The sequence below is a fragment of the Lynx canadensis genome, chromosome A2, assembly GCF_007474595.2.
Source record: "Lynx canadensis isolate LIC74 chromosome A2, mLynCan4.pri.v2, whole genome shotgun sequence".
Classification (NCBI taxonomy): Eukaryota; Metazoa; Chordata; class Mammalia; order Carnivora; family Felidae; genus Lynx; species Lynx canadensis.
Genome location: NC_044304.2, coordinates 167,165,772 through 167,189,836, shown reverse-complemented (window position 1 = coordinate 167,189,836; position 24,065 = coordinate 167,165,772). Strand labels below are relative to the sequence as shown.

At 43.6% G+C, this 24,065-nt stretch overlaps 1 protein-coding gene across 8 annotated transcripts in view; it reads left to right on the top strand.

Moving 5' to 3' along the window:
* Window positions 1-24,065, top strand: part of LMBR1 (limb development membrane protein 1) — a 151,187-nt gene that overhangs the window by 85,220 nt on the left and 41,902 nt on the right. For 6 of the 8 annotated variants that reach the window (XR_003967335.1, XR_003967336.1, XR_003967334.1 and 3 more), the window contains exons 6-9: window positions 5,358-5,484; window positions 5,967-6,035; window positions 7,033-7,097; window positions 10,698-10,770. Coding sequence is in view for 5 of the 8 variants with exons in the window: in XM_030308893.1 (XP_030164753.1) it covers window positions 5,358-5,484; window positions 5,967-6,035; window positions 7,033-7,097; window positions 10,698-10,770 (334 nt within the window). In the remaining 3 variants the exon portion in view is untranslated. Of the gene's footprint in view, window positions 1-2,782; window positions 2,870-3,870; window positions 4,258-5,357; window positions 5,485-5,966; window positions 6,036-7,032; window positions 7,098-10,697; window positions 10,771-24,065 lie in introns of those variants that run through there. The other 2 variants (XM_030308895.1, XM_030308896.1) reach the window with 2 other exon arrangements.

The following is a 24,065-nucleotide window of genomic DNA, read 5'->3' as shown; positions in this document are numbered from 1 at the left end:
TTAAAAGAACTAAAATTACAGAAAATTAAAAATCAGGGGTGTCTGGGTGGCTCCGGTTAGGCAGCTGACTCTTGATCTCAGCTCAGGTCATCATCTCAGGGTTATGGGTTTGAGCCCCGCGTTGGGCCGCCCTGGGTGTGAAGCCTACTTAAAATAAGTAAATTAAAAAAAAGTAAAATAAAAATCAGTTCTTCAGTCATAGAAACGGCATTCGAAGTACTTGATAAACACATATGGCTGGTTGCTATCTTACTGGGTGACTTAGAACATTTCCATCATCACGAAAGGGTCTGTTGGACAGCACTTTTGCATGCTATTCAATCATAAATAATTTGTGTCGTCTATAATTATTTTGTACAGTATCTAAACAGCAAAAAAAGCAAGGCCCAACTTTAGGGATGTATGTGTGTAGCACCTCACTTGGCTAGAAGTGGCGCTAATGAGATTTGATGTTAATTTGCTGTTGCATTAGTCCACCTGTTTCCCTGTTGCTGGCCCATACTTCTGTTAGCAAGTCATGACTAAGAGTGATGTGGTCAGAGTTGTGTTTTGCAGAGATCGTACTCCCACCGCAATGTAGGCAGCAGGTGAGGCAGAGAGAGATGAGAGTTGGCTATTGGGACTGTGAGGTAGCAAGGCAGTCGTCCAGGTGAGACAGATGTGGTTGCGGAAGGAGGAGCGGATGGCTTTAGTTGTAAGGACACAGGAGAATCAGAAGGACTTGGTGTTTGAATAGATCAGGGTCCAAGGTGTGTATGTGTGTGTGTCAGAGGGTGCAGCAGGAAGGGAGGTGACAAGGATGTTTCCAACGTCTGGAAAGAATAACACAGTGGGTATCGGTGCCATTTATTGCCATATGTAACACCGAAGGAGCAGGTTTAGGGGATAAAATGACGAGTCTGACTTTAGAATTAAGTTTAGGACTAGGGAGATACCCAAGGGGAGGTGGCGGTTAGGATGTGTGGCTCTTGGTCTCAGTTTACAGATTTGGACTACAGATGGAAACCTCAGGGTCGCTGGCTCCGTGAGGAGGCCAGATCACCTAGGGGAAGAGCAGAGCAGTCTGGCCGGTGTCTTCATCAGAATCGACTGAGGTGCCTTCGGGCTGGTTGTCGGGGATTGGCAAGCCCCGCTCCGTTTGAGAAGTGCTGATCCAGCATGGGAAAGGAGGAGCCTCTAAGCCTGAGCCATTGTCCTTTGTAGAATGAAGTAAGAACGGAGACCGAGAAACCAGGGGGCAGGCAAGGAAGCTGAGGGATGTGCAGGCTGCCCACCTGTGTCTTGCTAAGGAAGAGGTAATGGCAGCTGCACTTTGCAGGAAAGTGGGGATGAGATTAGGATCAAGGAGAACGGAAAACATTTGACAACCCACTGAGGGAATTGTTAGCCAGGAATCAGCAGAAGTATTGCCCAGTGACAGCAGAGGCCCACTCTGGAACGTGGAAGGTTCTCGTGACTTTGTAAATGTCTTTCACAGGACCGAGAATTCAAGGAGTGGGCTGCCAGTGGAATTGAGCTGGTCTGGTGGAGATCAAAGGGACCAGGAATGTTAGAATGTTATTGGTACCGGATTATCATTAAAGTACACAGTTTAACGTCGGGTTTAGGCAAGTGGAAACAACACCGGTTGGGGGAGTTGGGTGGATTGAGGGAGTGGAGGTCACCGTGTTGAAGACAACAGTGCTGGCTTCAGGACCAGACGTGTCAAAGAGAAGCATGGAGCAGCCCCACGGTCGGAGAGCTTAGAGGGAGCCGGGCTAGTGCATGGAGGGGGGCTGTGGTAGAGTGGAGGTTAAGTTCATTGGGAGCTTGTGTGGTACTCGCGATGGTGGGAGATGTGATAAAAGTGCTCGTGAACCTGGTGCTCACATCCTCAAGAAAGACTTACAGGTCTGTGGAAGGTAGGTGACAGAGATGGGAAGTAGGTGATGAGCTGGCATTAGAAGGTGATATAAATTTAATTCAGAACCACAAATCCTTGGAAATTTTAAAGACAAAGGCAAGAATTGGACTCATTACAGTTAACCCTTACATTGTGCTTACTAAGCATCCAGGCTAATGCTACGCATGTTACTTATGTTAACTTATTTGATCCTTTTAATGACCCGGTAAAGTAGGGGTGTTATTAAAAAACCCATTTTTACAAAGGAATAAACTGAGGCACGGAGAGCTTAGAAATGTGCCCCGTGTTACACAGTTGGTCAGTGATGGGACCAGGCTCTGAACATTAGCAGTCTGCTGCTAGGGTTGGGGTCCTGAACTAGCTCACCATAATGTCTCATAAACTGAACTTGGATATTTTCAGAGTTATTTTGTCAATCTCTTGGAAGTTAATTCTTTTAAGAAAAAAATTAAAAACATTAATTTGTTCTCATATTAACGTCATGCACATTCATTCTAGGAAATTTGGAAAATACAGAAAAGCACAAAGTATTCAAGAAAAATAGTTCCTTGTAACCATAGTCTTTTTAGCTGGCCTTGTGCACAAACAGAGTAACCCCCTGCCCCTCTCTGGGAAAGGAGCTATGACCGGGCTCCCTAAGCAGCTCAGCCTCTGACAAGCATCAGCATGTCAGGTCTTTGGGGACCCTTACTTCTCCCACCTGCCTCCTGCTTGGGTAAGAGCTCACTGCAAGATCCTGGAAGTCTTCTCATTGCCCTTAACCCAAACTTCTGGGCCCTTATTTTTTCTTCTTCAGAAAGCCGTGGTAGCTGCCTACCCTTGCCACCCAAATCTGCTAGAACTGTGGAGGCTCTGAGACCTTACTGTACTTGCAAGCTGACAAGTTAGTCTGCTAGATTCCTGCACGGTGGTTGTGGACATGAGACTCCTGGACCAGAGGCAAAGGACTTCCTTACTCAGAACGAGGCAAGCCATCAGCTTCCTGTTCCCAGGACAACTCCACCCTCCCACTAGCCTCAGAGGGGCAGCGCGGCTCGGGTGGAGGCTGTTCCTACAGTGGGCTCAGGTCATAGCTGAGGACCCTTGAACTCGGAGGAACCCACAAATGGGCTGCAGGCAAACCTGCCTCCCTTTGTTCTGTAGAGGGACATTATTCTTCTCATACCAGACAGGAAACAGACCTACTTCTGTTTCAGAGAGATGCCATCTCTGTTTTTCAAGGCTGTTTGCTCTCCAGAAATCCTTCAAGAGACAGTCCAGAGCAAGGGCTGTCTATCCTTGCCTGTATCTGTGAGATGCACAGAAATGGGAGAGACCCATGGAGCATTGGCTTCCAAAGCAGAGTAACATATTTGAAGAAAAACACATTTAGCTGCCAAGGAATAGTTCTTTTCTTTTCTTTTTTTTAAAGTTTACTTATTTTGAGACAGAGGAAGAGAGAGAAGGGAGAGAATCCCAAGTAGGCTCCGTGCTGTCAGCACAGAGCCCAATGTGGGGCTTGAACCCACGAACCGTGAGCTCATGACCTGAGCCGAAATCAAGAGTCAGGTGCTTAACTGACTGAGCCACCCAGGCTCCCCTATTTCTTACCAAAATGTCAGAGGAAGTGTGTAAATCTTCTGGTCGATTTATTCCCCAACGTTTATTATCATTGTAACAGTTCTATATTATAGTTATTAGTACATTATTACACTTGTTTAGTAATTATCACAATCATTATTAAAACACTTCTGTTTGGACAGTGGGTCTCAGATGGTTCCAAGGATCACTACTGTTTAGTTCGTATATTATAACACTGTTACAGTGTTTAGCTTATGTGTCATAACATTTAAGACACACGTTACGTGTTTTGGGAGCCCGACTACTACTAAGGGCTGGTCGGAGGCAGGTGGGATTTGGGCTCCAGTCAGAGTCAGGAAGAGATACACATTGGAGCACCGATTCTTTTTATCCGTTTTATTTATACACTTTCCACATAATACTTGATGTGTAATAATCTTGCTTAGGAAAAAAGACGGTGGCTTAGAAAGAGAGAAGGAAAGAAAAAAGAAATCACCATTAAAAGGTGGTGGTCATGGTTTGGCATCCTGAGTGGTTTAAAGTTTGGAAGTGCAGGTCTGGAGAGTTCTTCAGGAAAGTAGCAGTGTGTTTTTCGTAGTGTGTCTGGGGACTGTTCGTGTTTCATCTCACCTGAGTAATAGCTACTGTTAGAGCTGATGTGTTAAATAAAATACAAGCATCATTCATTCTGGTTCACCGGCCTCCCTTGCTATGAACACTTAAGATGTGCTGACTCCACACTTGAGGACATCGCTTAACCTGCCCAGGCAGCCCTGTTGTAGTAGACTGGACTAGTGAGGACAGGCCCCTTCGACTCTGAGTCATTATGGAGGGCTGGGGGCACTTCGCCGGGGTCTCAGGGCATTCCCTGTCCTCCCTGTTGCATCCGAGCTCCCAGGGCATTCCCTGTCCTCTCTGTTGCATCTGAGCACCCGGGGCCGTGATTGAAGTGCAACCTATCCCTTTAATTCAGAAATCAGCAAATAGTATCAGGGTAAAGTTGAAGTCAGTATATGTTTTAGATCTTTGTAACACATCTTTAAACTATTTTTTTTCTTTAAACTATTTTTAATATGGAAGGAAAGATTACAGGATTTATTGAGAGGCATGGGTTTACTTATAATTTTGTTTGCTGTATTAGATGTACATTAGTGCATTACAGTATAAAACATCGAATGCATCTTTGAATTTAGGTACGGATTCAATCGTTGGGTGACTTTGCTGGAATAGAAGGAAGTTGTTTTTTGTTCATTTGTTTGCCTTTTCTAGTAGGTTTCAAGTTTAAAGGTCTGGCCTCTGGTTTGGCCCTGAGGACAGAATGTTTTACATTTAAAACAAAAGTGTGCATAAAGAGGCTTTATTAAATACCAGCTGCATGAAGTGATGACATCTCATCTAATGTGAAGAAGGGAACGATCGGTCATTGAGAGCAGTGTTCTTCCTTCGGGGAGTCCTCGGGCTGCACACCAGAGGGCGCTTGGAGGCTGTGGGAGCAGCCGAGCCGGGCCTGCTCTCTCGCCCAAGTGGGTGCTCTGTGCTCTGGCCAAGTGCGGTGCTCCCGGAACTGCCCGGCTGTGCGCCTCAACAGCCGAGACGCCCTTGATTAGAATCGCTTAAGAATTCATTAACCTGCGTTTTAAAAGATGGTTCTACAAAACGTTTTTAGAGAGAATGTTTTTAGTGCTTTCTTGAAAGCTTAATGGTATTTCACATAATTTTGTAAAGAAAAGTCCGTCTAAACATTACAAACTCTAAAGTTAGTGGGTTTTATCTTGCTAATAAATATACATTTCCTGCCCTTCCAAAGAATTTTTGTGCTTTCGTGTAGATAGAAACCTAATTATTCGTGAGATGACATAAAATACTGAAATCATGTCTCCGTTGTCTTTCTCAGGGAATCCGAGCCCGAATTTTAGAGACTCTGGTCATGCTTATTCTTCTCGCGTTGCTTATTCTTGGGATAGTGTGGGTCGCCTCCGCGCTCATTGACAATGACGCTGCCAGCATGGAGTCTTTGTATGGTAAACCGGCTTCTCTGATGGAGACGATAGTTTGGGATATACTTACACATGCACTTTCTAGACATTGTAATAATACCTTGTAGAGTTACGGGATATACTTACACATGCACTTTCTAGACATTGTAATAATTCCTTGTAGAGTTATCCTGTTGTTACAGATTAAGTCTTTAGACATGTATAAGAACAGAGTATTCATGTGTTTGCTGTATTCAGAACGAGCAAGCAGCTTTTTTTTTTGTTTGTTAATTGGTTTCTGTTCTTAAAATTCTTTGGAGGCTTTTTTTCTCCCTCCAAACAGGTTTCGCAAGAGTTATCTCCTTTTCTTCTATTTTAGATCTTTTTTATTGTACAATTTAGAAATTATATGGGTTAGCAGACTCAAACAGGCAATTATGATGTTTACCATACATTAATTTATGTCAACCTATATCTTAATGTATAATATTTTGGATTTACTAAAATCTATTTACATTTCTTTTTAGATCTCTGGGAGTTCTACCTACCCTATTTATATTCCTGTATATCTTTGATGGGATGTTTGTTACTTCTCTGTAAGTATTTTTCCAACCTAATGGTTGATGGGAAAGTGGAGTTCTGTGTTTTGAAAAATAGTAAGGTTTCCTGATGAGAGTACTTAACAGCTTGGAGATTTTTAAAGCTTTAGCCTTTAACTGTGTTTACGTTAAGATCAATTTTGATAAACTGAAACCTTGAAAGAAAATGTGCGTGTTTTTCTCTAAGGAAAGCGTCTTTTGCAGAGAGACACACACACGCACACGCACACGCGGGTGCATCCATTGCAGCGTTAGATTCTTTTCTTTTTTTTAATTTTTAACATTTATTTTTGAGAGAGAGAGAGAGAGAGAGAGAGAGAGAGCGAGCGTGTGCACGTACAAGGGGAGGAGGGGCAGAGAGAGAGACACACACACACACACACACAGAATCGGAAGCAGGCTCCAGGCTCTGAGCCGTCAGCACAGAGCCCGACGTGGGGCTCGAACCCACGAGCTGTGAGATCATGACCTGAGCTGAAGTTGGACGCTTAACCGACTGAGCCACCCAGACAACCCTAGATTCTTCTTTTGGCTGGTGACGTGGAATGCTGTGTGATGAATTTGTGGTTTTTATTTCAAATTTGTTCAGTCTTACTTGAGGGATTATGGTCTATCTCAGAGACATTGTAAGTAGATAAATGCAGTTAAAAGGAGTGGAGATAATACTTGTCACTTTTAGATGTTCCTATCTGGTTCTCAATTTCATTAGCTCTTGAAATTTAATCTGCCCTTTAGTTGATTTTCTTTAATTTCTTTTAAGTGAAAATACTTACTCTGATTGGACTGCTAGAGTCTTGAGCATCCTAAGCCTTCTTTAGTCTTTATGTATCTTTCTTCCTCCACATCCCCGTGCCCCCAGCTTCTTTTTTGATTGAAGAATCCTCTGGCAAAATTGGAGACAGGAGTTTTCTGGAAACAATAACCTTTGAGTTCGTTCTGTACTTTTAAACTAGCGGTTCATGTGCCTCCTCTCTGTCTGTGGTCTCTCCCTCAGTGTGCACCCCCGTCGGCCTCTCCCGCATGTTCACAGTGATGGGGCAGTTGCTGGTGAAGCCAACGGTAAGTTTATCATCGTGAACCATCTTGGTTCTCAAATAAATGTGCTTACGTTTGAACATCTTTTAGGTTGTGAATGAGCAATCAGAAACGTATGAATGTTTTTGTGGGTTTAGGACGTAGTTGTTACTGTTGCTTTCATTTTAATATTTTTCATCTTTGGAAACCAAATTTGTTTTTGCTTTTAAAATACTAACTATAGACACTTAGGTTAAAAAGTTCCTCTAGCAAATTTTAAGACAAAATTTACAAATATTTACATGTATTTTAGGTATCTGTTGTCTTGTATCAATAGTAACTCTGTTATGTTTCAAAATTTACCACATATATTCCTTGATTTAGAAAGCATTTATGTTTCAGAGTAGCTGTCTGCATATTATATTTTGATTATACTTTTCACTTTAATGTCAGAATTACCATATATTCATTTTTAAATGATTTTCAATTGGTAGTAATAATTGTAATGATTTGTCCCTAATTTCTTTGGCCTCTAGCTATTTTGTCAAACATTTACTCGCGTGAACATCATCCTTAGCTGCGTTTAGGGAACTTGCCATTTAAATTTCTTTCCTGGGTCCTCATTGCCCGCAAACTCAGGTCTGAATGACTCACAACCTGTCCCGTACTCCATTGACGCCACACTCCGTGCCCCCCCTGTGACTGCTTGCACCCTCACCAGCTGGGGGGCTGTGCGCACAGCAGGCTGTGTGCTTTCACTCCCCAGGCATGTGGGGGGCTTCCTCCCACCGGTGCCTCCTGCCCGCTCAGCCCCCCTGACGGCCTCCTCGAGCCCCGGCTCTGATGTCAGCTGCACTCACGGCCTGTCTTTGGGCCTTGCCTCCCCTCTTCTTCAAACTGAAATAATCAAGCTTCTTTCTCTGCATTCCTCATATTCCCCTTTGTTTGTATTGCCCTAGTAGTACCCACTAAATTGTTATGGTAGTATGTTTGTCTTTCCTACCGGGGTGATTAATCAAAGAAAAAATTGAGGAAATATTGTAGTAGATGTTCGTTTAGTAATGCTTGCTTAATTTTGGAAGATTTTAAAAAATAAATGGCAAAAAAAATCTCTTCATATCTTTTGTAAAAATAGGATTGGATTATTTAACTTGCTACATAAATGTATCCGCACTTGAAACATACTATCAAATCTTGAAATTTACTCCCCTCTTGAAGAGGTTTTATGACACTGCCTTCTTAATTTCTTCCTAATTCTCTGGGGGAGATGTTTGTTTGTTTGTTTGTTTGTTTGTTTTTTGGTCTCCTTCTCTGTTTCTATTTCCTGGCCCCCTAAATGTAGGCAAATGTTCACAGTTCTGTCCTTGGTCTACAGTTGCTCTGCTCTGTTCTCCTGATCACTTTCACATCACTTCTAAATGTGTAATTCTGCTGAGAAAAAGGCCAGGAAAACAAACACAGTGCACTGTAAGTGCTGTAACTGAATACCCCACGGAGCTGAAAGCTCATCTTCTGTAAAACCAAACTACGTATTTAGCTCCCTTCCCAAAGCTGGTTTTTCTCCTAAACTTATTATTATTATTATTATCCTCAAAACTTTACACCTTTTTTCTGGTTCCTAACATCTAATAATACTGTTTTTTTAATCAGTATAGGCTATATGTTTGTGAGAAGTACTGTATTTTACACACATTTCATTTAATCCTGTTAACAAATCCCTAAGTTAGGTGGTGGGCTTATTTTATGGCTGAACTGCGTGTAGTTCAGGGAGATTAAGTGGCTTGTACAAGATTGCAGGTCAGTGCGGGTGGGGCAGGGTTTGATCCCAGACGCTGGTTTCAGACCCTGGGCTCTGGAGCACTGTTCGATCTGGCCATAAGCTCCAGAGTACTCGAGCTACTTCGCTGCTGAGCCTCCTTTCTACCTGTTCACCTCTGTGTTTTGCTTATAGTTTCCTCCGACCCAAATGCCTTTCCCCTTTGTAGTAAATTAAGCTATCAGCTGAGGCCACTATCCTCAAAAACACATGCCAAAACTTTTTTTCATCCCACCTAGAAGTCGGGAATCTTTCTTCCTCTTAACTTTTGTAACACTGTTTCTTTTAGCTTCAGTTATGACTGTTCTTTTAATACTATAATTATTTTGGGGGGTTCATTCTGTCTCTCCAGACACTAGAATGTAAGCTGTTTGAGGTCAAGGACTGTGTTTGACTCGTATTTAGGTCCCCAGTAGCTCAGAGTGGTCAAGAGCATAGGCTTCAAAGGCAGATAACTCTAATTTGCCAAACCTTTGTGTTTTGGCATATTGTGAGATGGGGATGATAACGTTCTGTTTTTCATGGATGGTTGTAGAATCAAGGGCATGATGCACACAAGCACTTAACGCAAATGTCCGTGTGCCCCTCACTGTCACTCACTCACACTGAGACAGACCCGTGGTGGTAAGTCACTAATGGACACTTTGCGCCATAGGAAGAAATCTTTTTTTGTCTGGGCTAGACCTTAAGAACGGTAAAAACTGTGGATTATGATCCAAACAGTAGAAAGCGGTGAGAACGTTGACAGGTAAGAAACTTGGTACCATGGCCCCTAAAGGTGTGGCCCCTGCCTGCTTCAGGTGCAGAGCCTGTCTTGAATCACTCAGCCTAGTCTGCTCTGCACTGGTGTGGTCAGTCTGCCCTCCCTTTCCCACTCAGGGCTCAAGGGTCGTCTCTTGGGGGAGGCCCTCACTGGTGGCCTGCTGAAGTGGGTTTCCCCACCCTTTTCTTCTAGGAAAGTCAGCTTTTGTAATTGTTTATTTGCTTATTATGATTTGTTGTTACTTTACTGTTTTATTTTGCTGTCGGTGCTAGGCCTGTTGATAATAAGGGATTATCAATATTTGTTGGAATACTGGGAATTGTTGGGTTGTTCTAAGTAAATTTTACAGAAATTCTGCAGATTCGATACCTGTAACTCTACAAAGCTAGAGTGAAACATATTTTAGGTTTTGTCAGTTGTGAAGATAGTGCAGATAATACCCTATGTAATGCTGATTGATTAGTGGTTTGTTCTTGTTTTTTATTAGTGTTGTATGGCGTGGTGAGTGGTGTATATATAAGCATCATATTTCTCTAGGGTTCTCTCTGCAGAATGATTTTGATAATACCACTATTCAGTATTTGCAGAAAATTTTTAGTATGTAAAGATGATGTAAGTGGAAAGTATTGCATGGTAGTGATTGAGTTTATAGATTTTTTGTTTTAAATATTATGTAGATAAATATAGATGAGAAACCAATGTTGCATGGAGTCATCTGTTCCTTCTTGCTCTATAATAATTGGTTTGGGCATAAGAGATAGTGCTGTATTTAGCCTTTTGGAAGGTTAGAATTCATATATTTATTTGTCATTGAGAGAGGTGCAGTGTTCTTTAATCCTTTAAATTTAAATATAGGTAGACTTTATAATAGCCAACTTTTGATGTGTTTAGTCACGTACTGAAACATTTTTCTTTAATTTGTAGATAGAATAGTTTGAGGATTTTTATTTTAAATTCCTAATATTTTTGAAGGGTTATCTAAATCGTAGGCGAAACAGCCTAAATACCCGCACGAGCACTAGTTTTGTAATAACGCAGCGGTCAATGGTTTGATCTTTGAATTTAGATTCTTGAAGACCTGGATGAACAAATTTATATTATTACCCTGGAAGAGGAAGCACTCCAGAGACGACTAAATGGTACGTATGTATTACATATTTAGAGCTGAATAAAAAAAATTATTTAATTCAAGAAAGACACTGATTGAGGGGGAAAAATATAGAAAAATATAAGCCTCTTAGTACGCTGTGCCGTGTTGCACGAGGTCAAGACGTAAGAGTAACACGTGAACATTCCAGGTGAGGACAGTTTTGCTGAGGACTGGCGGCACTGTGGTCAAGTTCCCATCTTTGCCTGGCTGGAGTGCACTGTCCTCTAGCAAGGCCAGCTCAGTTCCGAGACGCTGGCCACTGAGATGCACCTCTGCCCCCAATACCCTGATACGTTTTAAGCATTACGACTCACAGTTACTGAGGTTTTACAGATTTGTATGTTTTCTTAACAACTTTATTATTAGTTTTCTTAATACTCATTTGTTTTGAGAGAGTGTGTGCGAGCGGGGGAGAGAGAGATTGAGAGAGAGAGAATCTCAAGCAGGCTCCACGCTGCCAGTGCGGAGCCCGACCTGGGGCTCGATCTCACAAACCACAAGATGACGACCTGAAGCGAAATCAAGAGTCGGGTGCTCGACCGACTGAGCCACCCAGGCGCCCCTTCTTACTTTAGTAAGATAAAGGATACTTTAGTATCATTACTTCGTTTCTTTCCTGTTGAAATCTTTAAGGTGAAAAGTAGTATGTCTTTCTGCTTCTAGGTGCCAAATTTGAGTGTCTCAGTGGTGCTTAGGGGCACTGGTTAGGGCAGCTAACCTAAGTACCTAAGTACTGTTACCTAAGTAAACAGCTTAGGGGCTCTGGTTACTTGGGAATGTGGTCATTATCAGCTATGATAACCAAGTAAGCATGTCGTAGATCTTAAAGTCCGATTTTTAGTTACTCATCCTTTTTGGCTTCAAATGAAGAACCAATGAAGAAAAGAGTAATGAGATAGTTTAACAGAGAAATGACATGGTTTGGATAAGTTTTCTTTTAATTTTATTTAAATGATTTTCATTCTGCACTCTCTTCTCCTACAGAGTTGTTGGTTTTTTCTTTAATGTTGAAAACCAACTCCAACATCAGAGTATTAATAGCTAACTGTATTTCAGGATCGTAATTGAAGAGTAAGTATAAAATGGAAGGTTACTTTTAAGTATGAAAAAGTAGGAAAAAAATACACCTGCTTTCTTCAGTTACAAATAGTGAATTTAAATCATCAATTAAAAAGTGTTGCTAACATTTAGAGCTTTATTCTTAGGTGAAAGAATTTCAGATTTGTATCTATTTTAAAGAATTCTTGTCAATAATATTGTATCCTTTGGTACCAATAACTTTTAGACTGGTACCACATGTATCTTGTATTCTTCTAACTTTAATAAAGCCATTTCAACATTAAAGCCTGTTTAATCAGAATTGCAACTTGACTCAATACTGTCAGGTCTATAAAATTTCATCACAGTAGTAACCATTATAATCAATTTGTCTTATTTAGGTAACGATGCTGTTACGTAATAAAAGCGCCTGAATTGGGAAGCTGCCTGTAGTGCGCAGTTGTGTTTCAGCCTGAGGTCCGTCTGGCAGATCAGGAGACTGAGACCCAGGAAGCGTCCAAGATGGTGCCCCGTGAATTAAAGAATTTGGGTTGAGTCAAAACGAACCCAAACCAAAAAATACAGCCTTTTCCCACTTTTCGTTTCCACGGAGGGGAGACACAGTCCCTCCATAATCTTTCTAGATCCTTTGGCTCCTCAAATTCAAAAGCGGTTCATTATATCTAAAGAAACTGAAAAAGAAGTAGTTGCCACAAGGCTAAGATGTATTACGAAATGAAGCCAAGCCCAAAAAACCAAAATGCCCTGACTAGCACAGCAATCTAATTTGGAGAGGTTAAACGCATGCTGTGATAGCTAATAGTAAGTATAATTGTATTTTCTGCCATTTTGGTAGGTCACGTACCATTTCTGACTGCTCTGTTGGTAGGTTGGTAAAGCCTTTCCGTTGACACTCTTTAACGATACGTTGGGATAGTCGCTGTCGTTTTGTCATTCTTTGCTCGTTAGCATTGTAGACTGTTTCCGGTGGAAAACAACAGGCTTGTAACATAAATGGTTCCGCGGCAAAATGGGCATATTGACTAATATAGATTAAAATTGTGAGCTTCAGTACGGTGTATTTATCAATATGTGCAGAGGGGGGAAAAACAAGATAAACAGTATTTTATGATTTGCTATTTTTTAAGAAAGCATAAATCATAGAAGGTTAGTAGTGGAAATCATCCCCATGGGTTTTCTTTAGTATTGTGTCAAATGTATTTTGTTGTAAAAATGTTTTGTATTTTAAATTATTTTTAAAAGGTAAATTAAAGACATTTTTTTTATTTAAGAGAGTGAGAGAGAAGGCTTGGGGGAGTGGGGTAAAGGGGCAGAGAGAGAGAGAGAGAGAGAGAGAGAGAGAGAGTGAGAACCTTGAGCAGACTCCACACTCAGCACGGAGCCTGACCCTGGGCTCAATCTCACGACTTAGGGATCATGACCTGAGCTGACGTTAGGAGTCAGACGGCCAACCGACTGAGCTACCCAGGCATCTAAGATGTTTTTTATTCTGGGCTGTTGAAAAGAATTGCAAAATAATAAGAGTAAAAGATTTTTTAAAAATGTACAGCAGGGGCGCCTGGGCGGCGCAGTCGGTTAAGCGTCCGACTTCAGCCAGGTCACGATCTTGCGGTCCGGGAGTTCGAGCCCTGCGTCGGGCTCTGGGCTGACGGCTCGGAGCCTGGAGCCTGTTTCCGATTCTGTGTCTCCCTCTCTCTCTGCCCCTCCCCCGTTCATGCTCTGTCTCTCTCTGTCTCAAAAATAAATAAACGTTGGGGCGCCTGGGCGGCGCAGTCGGTTAAGTGTCCAACTTCAGCCGGGTCACGATCTCGTGGTCCGTGAGTTCGAGCCCCGCGTCGGGCTCTGGGCTGACGGCTCGGAGCCTGGAGCCTGTTTCCGATTCTGTGTCTCCCTCTCTCTCTGCCCCTCCCCCGTTCATGCTCTGTCTCTCTCTGTCCCCAAAATAAATAAACGTTGAAAAAAAAATTTTTTTTTAAAAATAAATAAAAGGGGTGCCTGGGTGGCGCAGTCGGTTAAGCGTCCGACTTCAGCCGGGTCACGATCTCGCGGTCCGCGAGTTCAAGCCCCGCGTCAGGCTCTGGGCTGACGGCTCGGAGCCTGGAGCCTGTTTCCGATTCTGTGTCTTCCTCTCTCTCTGCCCCTCCCCCGTTCATGCTCTGTCTCTCTCTGTCCCAAAAATAAATAAACGTTGAAAAAAAAATTAAAAAAAAAAATGTACAGCAGTGAATTACCCCAGAATTCACGGTCGTGTTTTGCTAGTGGCCATTGCGTGTGTTTTCTTGTCTGCTTGGGAACGTGTGACGCGCATCACAGGAATCTGGGATATCTGCATGGTTTGCTCTGAGCCAAGCTCCCAGCCATCTGAAAAAACATAACACTTTGTTTCCTGGAAGATCTACAACTTGTCGTGGTGGTTACTGTATTATTAGAGTTGAACCGTCATGCTTGGTTTTTAGAATGTCAGTACGGCTTTTTGGTGGAATGCCTGCCTGTGACCTCCCGTTGTTCGTGTTTGTCACTTGCTGGTGCTGGAGGCTTTGTTCCTGCTGATATTGTTACTGCTTCAGAAAATATGTTGATAAGGTAAAGTGACCCTGTACGCTACGAGAAGGTAAACCAGTGTCCTCAAGAAGTCGTCTTGTTAGCCATCGGCTCCACGCTTTCTCCTCCTTTTTCTGTTTGCTGCGCATCTTCCTCTAAGCACATAAACGTAGATTCTGAGTCTCGAGATCGTAGATGAGTTGGCTGAAGAAGGGAAGAACCGGGTGAGTGTCTGTAAGATTTTATCCAGCACTGAAATACTTGGAAAAAAGAAACAGATGGTGGGAGTTGTATGTATTCCCGGAGCAGGAGGGGGCCCCAGGTGTCTAGCCACCTGGTTCCCACAGCCCCAGAACTCACCACTGGCCTGGCGGGGCTCCGGCTCCCGGCGTCCCCAGCACACAGCCTTCTTTCGCGGCTGCCTCGAGGCCATGAGAGAGAGCGCGTCCTGCACTGGCGGTCAGCATCAGGAGCCCGAGTCTCCGGGAGCCTTGCCTCTGAGACTGTCCCCTGCACCTCCTGCGCCCCACTCTCACCTGACTTCCCACTGTCCCTTAGCTCCCGAGACTCTGCGGATACCGTGTGGAACTGCGGGGAACCGTGGGGAACCCAAAACCGTTGGGTCACAGCAGCGGAACCACCAGGTCCTCAGTCTCCCCACCCCCCACCCTCGCTAGAAGAAACGTGACTTTCCCGTCACAGACGGCTTCTCAGTCCCGGTCAGGTGGCGGTTCTCTTCTTTCCTGTGTCCCCCCCCCCCCCTCCTCGTGTTGTCTTCTGCTGCGCGTGGACACTTTGAACCTCATGTCATTAGATTGTGATCCCATTACTTCTCCCTTTTCCCATCACTCTTCTCCTTCCAGACAATCCCTCTGCCACCTTGAGGGCGTTAGCTCCTCATTCGTGATCATTCTCTCTGCCACAACGCCTGTCACAACTGGTGACTTCAGTGTCCGTGTGGATGATTCTTGCAGCCCTCCTGGCCAGCCGTCGGCCTCTCTCTGAATGGTCTTCCTCAGCTACTCGCTGCCTGGGACCACAGCGCAGCCCGGTCACTGGCGGTGATCGGCTCTTGTGCAGTCGTACGGTCAGTCACCTGTCACGTGCTGTTTCCTGCAGTCCTTCGTGCCGCCTGTCCATCTGAATATCTTCTCACCGCCTTTTCTCCTTCTCGCCCATCGGACCCTGGCTGCCTCACACAGTTGAAATTCCGGGCCATCGTTTGACTCCGTGCCCTGCTCGCCCCGTCCCTCTCTCTGCCTGGCGCCTGTTGAGCTGACCGACTGTAACCACCTGGCCTTTCTTTAAACGTGTGACCGTATCTTAAATGTACTTCACATTCTCCGACATGACCGTTAATGTCTTCTCTTTCCTCGAGACTTCACCATCACGCTCAGCTGATGACCTTGCTTCCCCTCTTCTTGAGAAGATGAAGCGACCGTGCTGAAACGTTCACGAGCTTTTTCCTTCCCGTTGACTCCGCTGCGTGCAAGTCCCCCACCACGTGCTGCCTTTTCTCCCTCCGCTGTGGCTGCACTGTCCACGCTCCTGGCAAAGCCCCCCCTCCCCCACCCCTGGTGGCACTGGATTCAGTGCCTTCTCCCTGATTCAAGGACACAACTGTGGCCGTTGTAACCAGTCTTCCCCCAACTGGATCGTTTCCTTCAGCATAGAGATGTGCTGATACTTTCTCAGAACGAGTGAATGAACGGAGGGAAGGAGGGGAAGAAATGAGCCAGTCTGTCTGCACCTCCTGTCCCTCTGGCTCACCACCTCATTGCTTCGCTTGTCTTTACGCAGAGCTCATGGGCTGGACACTCCTCGGTTTCTTTTCCGCGCTCCGCGTTTGCTTTGGGACGCACTCCTGCCTGCGGTGCCCCACTGACATGCTGTTGTCGCGGTGGCTGGTGCCTTCCGGGGCCTCGTCCACACTCCTCACTCCACTTGGTTCACCACACTCTCGTGAGGGAGCTGCTCCGTGAGCCTCTGCTTCTCAAAACCCCGCTGGTTCTCCCCGTGTCCGCAGCTGCTTCACACCGGAGCGCTCCCTGCCTCCGTCCTTAAAGTCTCCTGACGCTTGTTCACCTGCACTCCTCGGGTTATCGTATCTGGTCTTCTGGCTTTAAATTCCATCTGTGTGCTGCTGACCTCTGCTCTCACCTCTTCCTCCGTCTAGGAGACATTTCTACTTGGATGCCGGACACGGATCTTAAACATACCGTGTCCGAAGTCAGCTGACGGTCTTATTCCCCAGTTCTGCTTCGGTCCTAGCTGACCTGCCTCTGTAGGTGGTGGATCCGTTCTTGTAGGTGCTCACGCTAATTCCTGGGAGTCTCTTTCTCTCAATTCCCACACGGACTCCTTTAGCAAAGCCGTTGGCTCTGGTATGTCACCACCTTGATTTAAGCAGCAGTCACCTCTTGGCTCGATATTTGCAGTAGTTTACGAGTTAGTCTCCGTGCATCTATCTTTGACCTTGTAAGTCAGAAAGAGTGCTTGACACGTAAGTCACATCTTCTCACCTGTGTGCTCAGAGCCCTCCTCCGGTGGTGTCCTTTCTCAGTCTGAATAAAGGCCAGTCTTGGCATTGGTCCTCTTTCTGCACCCCGTGTGCCCTCTGACTTCCTCTCCTGCAGTCTCCTTCCTGTTCTTCCCTGACCCGTCGCCTCCTGTCTCAGGGCGTTATCACGTGTTTCCCTTCTGTCTCTTAGGTCTTTACCAAAGAGCCCCTTCCTGGTGGGCTTCTCCACATTGTAGCTTAGGGGATATGATTAATATTGCCACCACCTCTACCCTGACCCTTCTTTCCATCTTTCCTGCCTTATGTTTTCCTGTAGCACTTTCCACTTTCTGACACACCATTTTACTTTTTTTTTTTTTTTTTTAATTTTTATTTCTTTTTGAGGCAGAGAGAGACAGAGCATGAACGGGGGAGGGTCAGAGAGCGGGAGACACAGAATCCGAAGCAGGCTCCAGGCTCTGAGCTGTCGGCACAGGGCCCGACGTGGGGCTTGAACCCGCGAACCGTGAGATCACGACCTGAGCTGGAGTCAGATGCTCAACCGACTGAGCGACCCAGGCGCCCCCGTTTTACTTTTTATATGCTGCCCGTCTCTCCATAGTAGAACCTGAACTCCACAGGGGCAGGCATTTTTGTTCGTCTTCTTCCTTCCCGTACTCCTGATCCTGTGATATCCCCAGTCACATAGTGGGTTGGTGGTAACTAACTTGTTGCGAGAGTTAAGTGAATCGTTGAAAAACATGCATGACGGAGGGTTGTCGTTTTACCTTAAGAAGTGAAGAAGGTAGAAGAAATCAAGTTTGGTGATAAAAGAATTGCGTGCAGCCAGTATTGAGGAAGGCCCACAGTAGAGACTCTGGAGAGCAGCCAAGATTGAGGGCTGGAGGACCTTATGCCCCGGGGTTGGGGTGTAGGTGAAAAAGCAGAAATAAGGTGATTTTCCCCCATTGTGAAGCCATGAGATAGGAGCAGTCAGGAACCATTTCTACTCCAAGACCCCAGAAGAGCAGCCCAACAGAAAGTCCCATTACGTTAATTGTGGTAGATCTTTTGTAATTCCTACCCAGGATTAAGAGGATGCATATATCGTTAGCATGTTTAAATGTTTAAGTAATGCAACAGCATTAATTGAAATAATTAGCTTTCGTGTGTATATAGCCTATGGGTGTACTGGGTAACGTTAGAAGTGCCCTAATGAATAGGAATTATTTTTTATTGTTTAAGTTCAAAACCTTCACAGTTCTTTTAATGTAATTTATTTAAAAATATTGTAGACTTTGAACTTAATGATTCCATTCAATTTTTTTAGGTGCTATTTTCATCTTCGTGATAAAAAGTTAGCATATCACTTTTAGTAGCAATTACTTTTCTGCTTGATTTTGATCTTTTAAAGAAGCCTTTTTCATTGAAGCTTTTGGATGAATTCCTTACTCTTAAGAGCGCAGCACGTGTACTTGTTTCATTTTTGCAGAGTGTCTGGTTGCAGTAGCTTTGTGTTCTGAAAAAGAAAAGGTTGAAAAAAACCCACATTCGATCTTTTCACGGAACCTAGTGACCCGTCAGAAGCATTTGGTCCCCATCAGTCTTGGAGTCTTGCTCATGCATCACGAATCTGAGTTTGCCAGGCAGTCGTAGTAGCATCCTGTCGGAGGAACTCTTTATCGTCGCTGCCTGACAGTTTGCTGAGGCTTATCTGAAGGCTCTCGGGCCACGCCCTTACTGTCGGGAGGAAGCTTGTGTCTGTGCCACGTTTTAGCTTCTGTCCTCTACATGCCTTCATCTTGACTTTCTCTACGTGTTCTTCTGTAGTCTAGCAGTGGTTTTCTAAGAATACTGTTTACTGCTGGTTGTATCACTGAAGTTGAGAATGTCTCAAATTGGTCAGACCCCAGGCCAGTTTGAGACACGACTAGGCTTAGACTGATTGGCTGACGAGCTCTCATCAACAACGTACATACGTAGCAAAAATTGTGACACTGAATGGCAGTCCTGTGGTAGAAGAAAGTAGTAATATCTTGACTTCCTGAGCTAACAGCAAAGAAGATTAATTCTACCAGTGAAACTAGTTAAATGGTTTCTTTCTATTCACATTACCAACATTTGAGTCCAAACGTCTGAAACAGTGAGAGGTACCTTGTTACAATTTATTCAGCCTCTCGGGCTAGGCACTCGCTTTGTTGACTGTAAGGTGTAGCCCAAACGATTCGTTGTGGGATAAGATGATGTGACTGAAGAGACGTAAGATAATATGTAATATCAGTAGATGAAGAATAGTTTAGAGCGACAAACTGTAGAATAACTTGAGTCAAGATCATCTATTTTCTGAAATTTAGATCGCTGTATATAAATGATCTAAACTTACTAGCAGAAGATAAATTTAGTACACGCGACTTACTTGTTCACCCACAACCTATTTGGATGATGGTATTCCTGCAGTTTAAGATCTACCAATAACTTATGTCTAAGGTAAAAACAATTACTTTGATTGTATATAGCTTTTTATAAATGTTTTTAAAGCTGATTTTTAAATATTTTCTATCTTGCTTGTGCTCATTTAGAATGAATGTGTATTTGAATTTTCAAATTGTGTTGGGTATAAAAAGTCTTATATTACTTGATTCTGTATTGAGGCATATTTTTGCAGATGTGTCCCGAGTAACTAGAAACCAATATTTTCACAAATAATAGCATTGCGAGTGGAATAGAAATGGAGTGTTTGAGTGTGTGGCTCGCCCGTCTCTTCTGGGGGCAGTAGCGGTGTTTGTTGGTGCTGAAATAGATGCCGTGGAGACCTGGATGTTCAGCTTCAGTTCTCAGATGCTGTCCGGGGACCGCCTCATCAGCGGCGGCGCTGTGCTCTGCCGTAACTGCCGCTTGCCTCGGGGATGGGGCTGTTGGCTCTGTGAGTTTCTGGGCGTTTGGGGCTTTAAGCAACAAAATCATCCACCTAAGCGATTAGAGATAATTAAAAGGTACTTTAGAGACCTCTCATTCTGGTGACTAGAGATCATATTGGTCAGTTTAACATATTCAGTATAATCAAAATTTTAAAGGGTTACTTAGCAGGTTTTCTAATCAACTTTTCTTTGGTTCTGTGCTAAGTTAAAAAGTTAAACGAAAAGCTAATCTGTTTATTCTAGAGGTGTCTACTTCTAAATAGTATTTGTTACGAGACTTGGTTTAGGACACCAGATTGCTTAGGGAGATTGTTTTATTGCCTCATGTTATTTGAGTTGTTTACAAACCAAGTTAGAGAATTTATATTTAGTTTTAAAAATGCATTATGTGTCTTAAGTTAAATCATTAGTATCTTCCCTTTAACATATGAATGTCAGTTAAAGCTGTCTGTATATTAAGGCTTAGTTACTGAAGCGATGCTGGGCTTTGGGAAATTTTGTCATCTTGGAAGCAAAATATTTTCAATACCGCACTCGTTTTTCAGCTTAAGAATAAAGCTGGGAAAAGTTGCCTTCAGCTGTTAGTTTTCCTGAATCCAAAGAGACGGGTGGGGCAGGATCAAAAATACTTACTTGATCAAAGTTATTGGCTCTGAAGGTATTCTGACCTGTGTAAGAAAGATGAAAGGTGTTGTTTTTATTACATGCTAGTAACAGTGTAATTTTGAACTAATTGGTGTTGAACTGCCAATCACCTAGGGGAATGCAAATAGATACTCTTATAATTTCCTTTGAGGTAGTGAAATCTTATGTCGTGGCTGGAAGAAAAACAGAATAATACCGTTAAATTGACCTTAAATGAGCTGCTTTGTGGTTTTCTTGGAGAATCCCTTTTTATTTTTCATGACTAGTCCAAACAGGTTTTGTCTACCAATTTGACTTATTGACTAGACAATGCTGACATGGAACCTGTGAGATTCATTTTGAAATAAAGTGAGGATAATACAGTTGCTCAGGATATTTTGACGATTTTTTTTAGTGCAATTTGAATTCACGTAACATTCCAATGTGTGTTTGTGGTATGTCTTGATTCCTTGCAATAGCCATCGTTCCTTTTGGCCATTTATAATGGGACATTCTGCCTACACAAGCTTACTCATCTCACGTAGGTAATGATACACAGTGAAGGATGGTAAGGTCTTTGAAAATTGTGTTGTTCCAGGTGAATCTAGTCATTTAATGAAAGCATGCTCTGTTTGAAGACGATGAGAATGCATTCTTAATTTTTATACGCAAGTCAGCCAGTATTTATTTAAACATTTATTTATTTATTTTGAGAGAGGGAGAGGGAGGAGCAGAGAGAGAGGGAGAGAGAGAATCCCAGGCAGACTCCGCACTATCAGTGAGGAGCCCGATTCAGGGCTTGAACCCATGAGCTGTGAGATCATGACCTGAGTTGAAATCAGGAGTCTGACGCTTAAGCAGCTGAGCCACCCAGGCACCCCAGTCAGTATTTACTAACTGTCCGTTGCGTGCCTAGCATTGTGTCTCCTGAAAATAAAAATACAGTACTTCGGAAATACCACTTTAGTTTTTGTTCCTTTGAAAAATATAGTGATAGGTCTAGATATTTGTAATGGGCTTTGTAGACATCATACCACAAAGCAGGCATCTCTAACTTTTTGCCTAATCTAAAATTGGCAGCTGGAATACTGTGTATCCTGATCCCTGTTCCCTTTCAAACTTCTGAATACTCATCAGATTATTTTTTCTAGTCTTGAGCTGGTTACTGGAATAATACTTCTTTACAAATATAGGGAATGAAATGTAGTTCGGAATTGTATTTTTATTAATCAGATAAAGAATTTAAATGAGCATTAACTACAGATACACACCATGTAATTTATGAAGAAATGGGATAAAAAGTAAAAGGTATCTGTAAGACTAGTATGTTGTTTAAGCTTTGATTCAGAGACACTCGCAAATCTTTTTTTTTTTTTTTTTAATTTTTTTTTTTTCAACGTTTATTTATTTTTTTGGGACAGAGAGAGACAGAGCATGAATGGGGGAGGGGCAGAGAGAGAGGGAGACACAGAAACGGAAACAGGCTCCAGGCTCTGAGCCGTCAGCCCAGAGCCCGACGCGGGGCTCGAACTCACGGACCGCGAGATCGTGACCTGGCTGAAGTCGGACGCTTAACCGACTGCGCCACCCAGGCGCCCCGACACTCACAAATCTTAAAATGCGACGCTGTCTTACTGTAAACCTCCTTGTATGGAAGTATTCATTAATTCGATAATTTAATTGTTTCCCTTTTTGCTTTGGCTACTAGACACTCTAAACTATATTTATAGTCAAAGTTTTATAGCTTTGAGATCTGTCTTAACCCATATTCTCCCATAAATGTCAATTACCCGTTGACAAGTAAAATGATTAAACTCGGGAGCTCTGGAAATACTGTAACATTTTAGTACATTCAAGACCTCAGCTTCTCCAAAAGAGAAGGTAGTGGATTTCTCCCTCTTCAGCGTTGGGCGGAAGCGGGGCAGGAGATGTAGAGGGGGCAGTACTTACCTTTCCTAGAACCCAGGAGAAGGCTGGAGTTCTGTGAGTCCCCAAGGGGGCTTAGAGAAAGGGCCTCTGGATTCCCCTACTTACTGCATTCGCCCGCCAGCCACCTAGCATCCTTGGCCAAATCCTGCTTTCTTCCTCCCTCTGATAAAGGAGCGCACTGATGCTAGAGACACCCCGGAGCCCCGAGGCTGCTGCTTCCTGAATCAGGAAGAACTGGCGTTCTTCCCCAGCCCCCCAAAGCAGAAACTGCTGGGCCCCCGAAATGGTTTGTCATTGTTTGACAGGCGGTCTGACGTGATGAGGTGTGAAGGGCACGATAGCGGGGCATAAAGGAAAACGATCGCTCGCTGGAGGCTGAGTGATGACTGCAAAGATGAGGATCTAGAACAGCTGATTCCCATTGAGGTTGACAGCTAATGGAGAGACAAGCAAGAGTTTGTACTTGGCTCTTAAAAGTAATAGGGACTTTTAAGGACGTGTAGTTAGAGAAGAAAAAAGGCCACCTAGAATGTGAAAAAAAGAAAAAGAAAAATTCAGCAGGCAAAAGATGAAAAAGTCCTTGTGATCGCGGAATAGTGACCCTGTGAAAGTATCCGAGTCCCAACCACCCTGATTCTATACACACGGCCCCTCCGTGGTTAAAGGGACTTTTCAAGGTGATTAGTTGAAGGGTCTCAAGGTTATCCTGGATGATCTGGTGGGCCCGGTGTCCTCACAACATTGTTATAGGTGGGTCAGAGAAGGAGATGTAACTGCGGCAGCAGAGCAGAGTGACCGAAGAAGGGCCCATGAGCCAACGAATGTGGGCAGCTTCTAGGTAAGCTGGAAAAGGTAAGGAAACAGATTCTCTCCCAGAGTCTTCAGAAGGAACACGGTCCTGCCGACCCCTTGATTTCAGACTCCTGAACTCTAGAAGTGTGAGCTAATACATTTATGTTGTGTAAGCCACTAAGTTGATGGCACTTTGTTACACCAGCAACGAGGAACGGGTGTAGTCTTTCTGAAAATTGAATTACTTATCTGGCAGAATCAAGTGGAAGAACTCTTTTGTGTCACGGAGCAAAAGGACAAAGACAAGGAAACAATGAGATGGCAGACATGGACTCTAGAGCCGAGATACCTAATCTAAATAGCAAGCATCTAGGTGCGCCTGGCTGGCTCAGTCGGTGAAGCGTCCAACTTTGGCTCAGGTCATGATCTCGCAGTCCGTGAGTTCTAGCCCCACGTCGGGCTCTATGCTGACAGCTCAGAGCCTGGAGCCTGCTTCACATTCTGTGTCTCCCTCTCTCTCTGCCCCTTCCCTGCTCATGCTCTGTCTCTCTCTGTCTCAAAAATAAACATTAAAGAAAAAATAGCAAGCATCTAGAAGGAGGAAGAAGAAGTAGAAAAAAATTAAGTAAATAGATAATAGTAGAAAATGTCAGTGTGCTGCAGAAAGACTTTGGTGCAGGTTAAAAGACCACAGAGTCCCGGACAAGATTATTAAATAGGACATTTAAAAGATCTAGACTTACTGTGTAAGATTGTGGAATTCCAAGCGTGATGATGATAATGATAATAAAAGTCTCACAAGCTTTCACAAAGAATAATAACTTATAAAGGAGAGAGCGAGATCAACATCAAACTTCCTGTTTGTGACCTGTTAAGGATTATTGATAATATCATTAGTTTTAAGGGTTGGGGGGGGGAAGA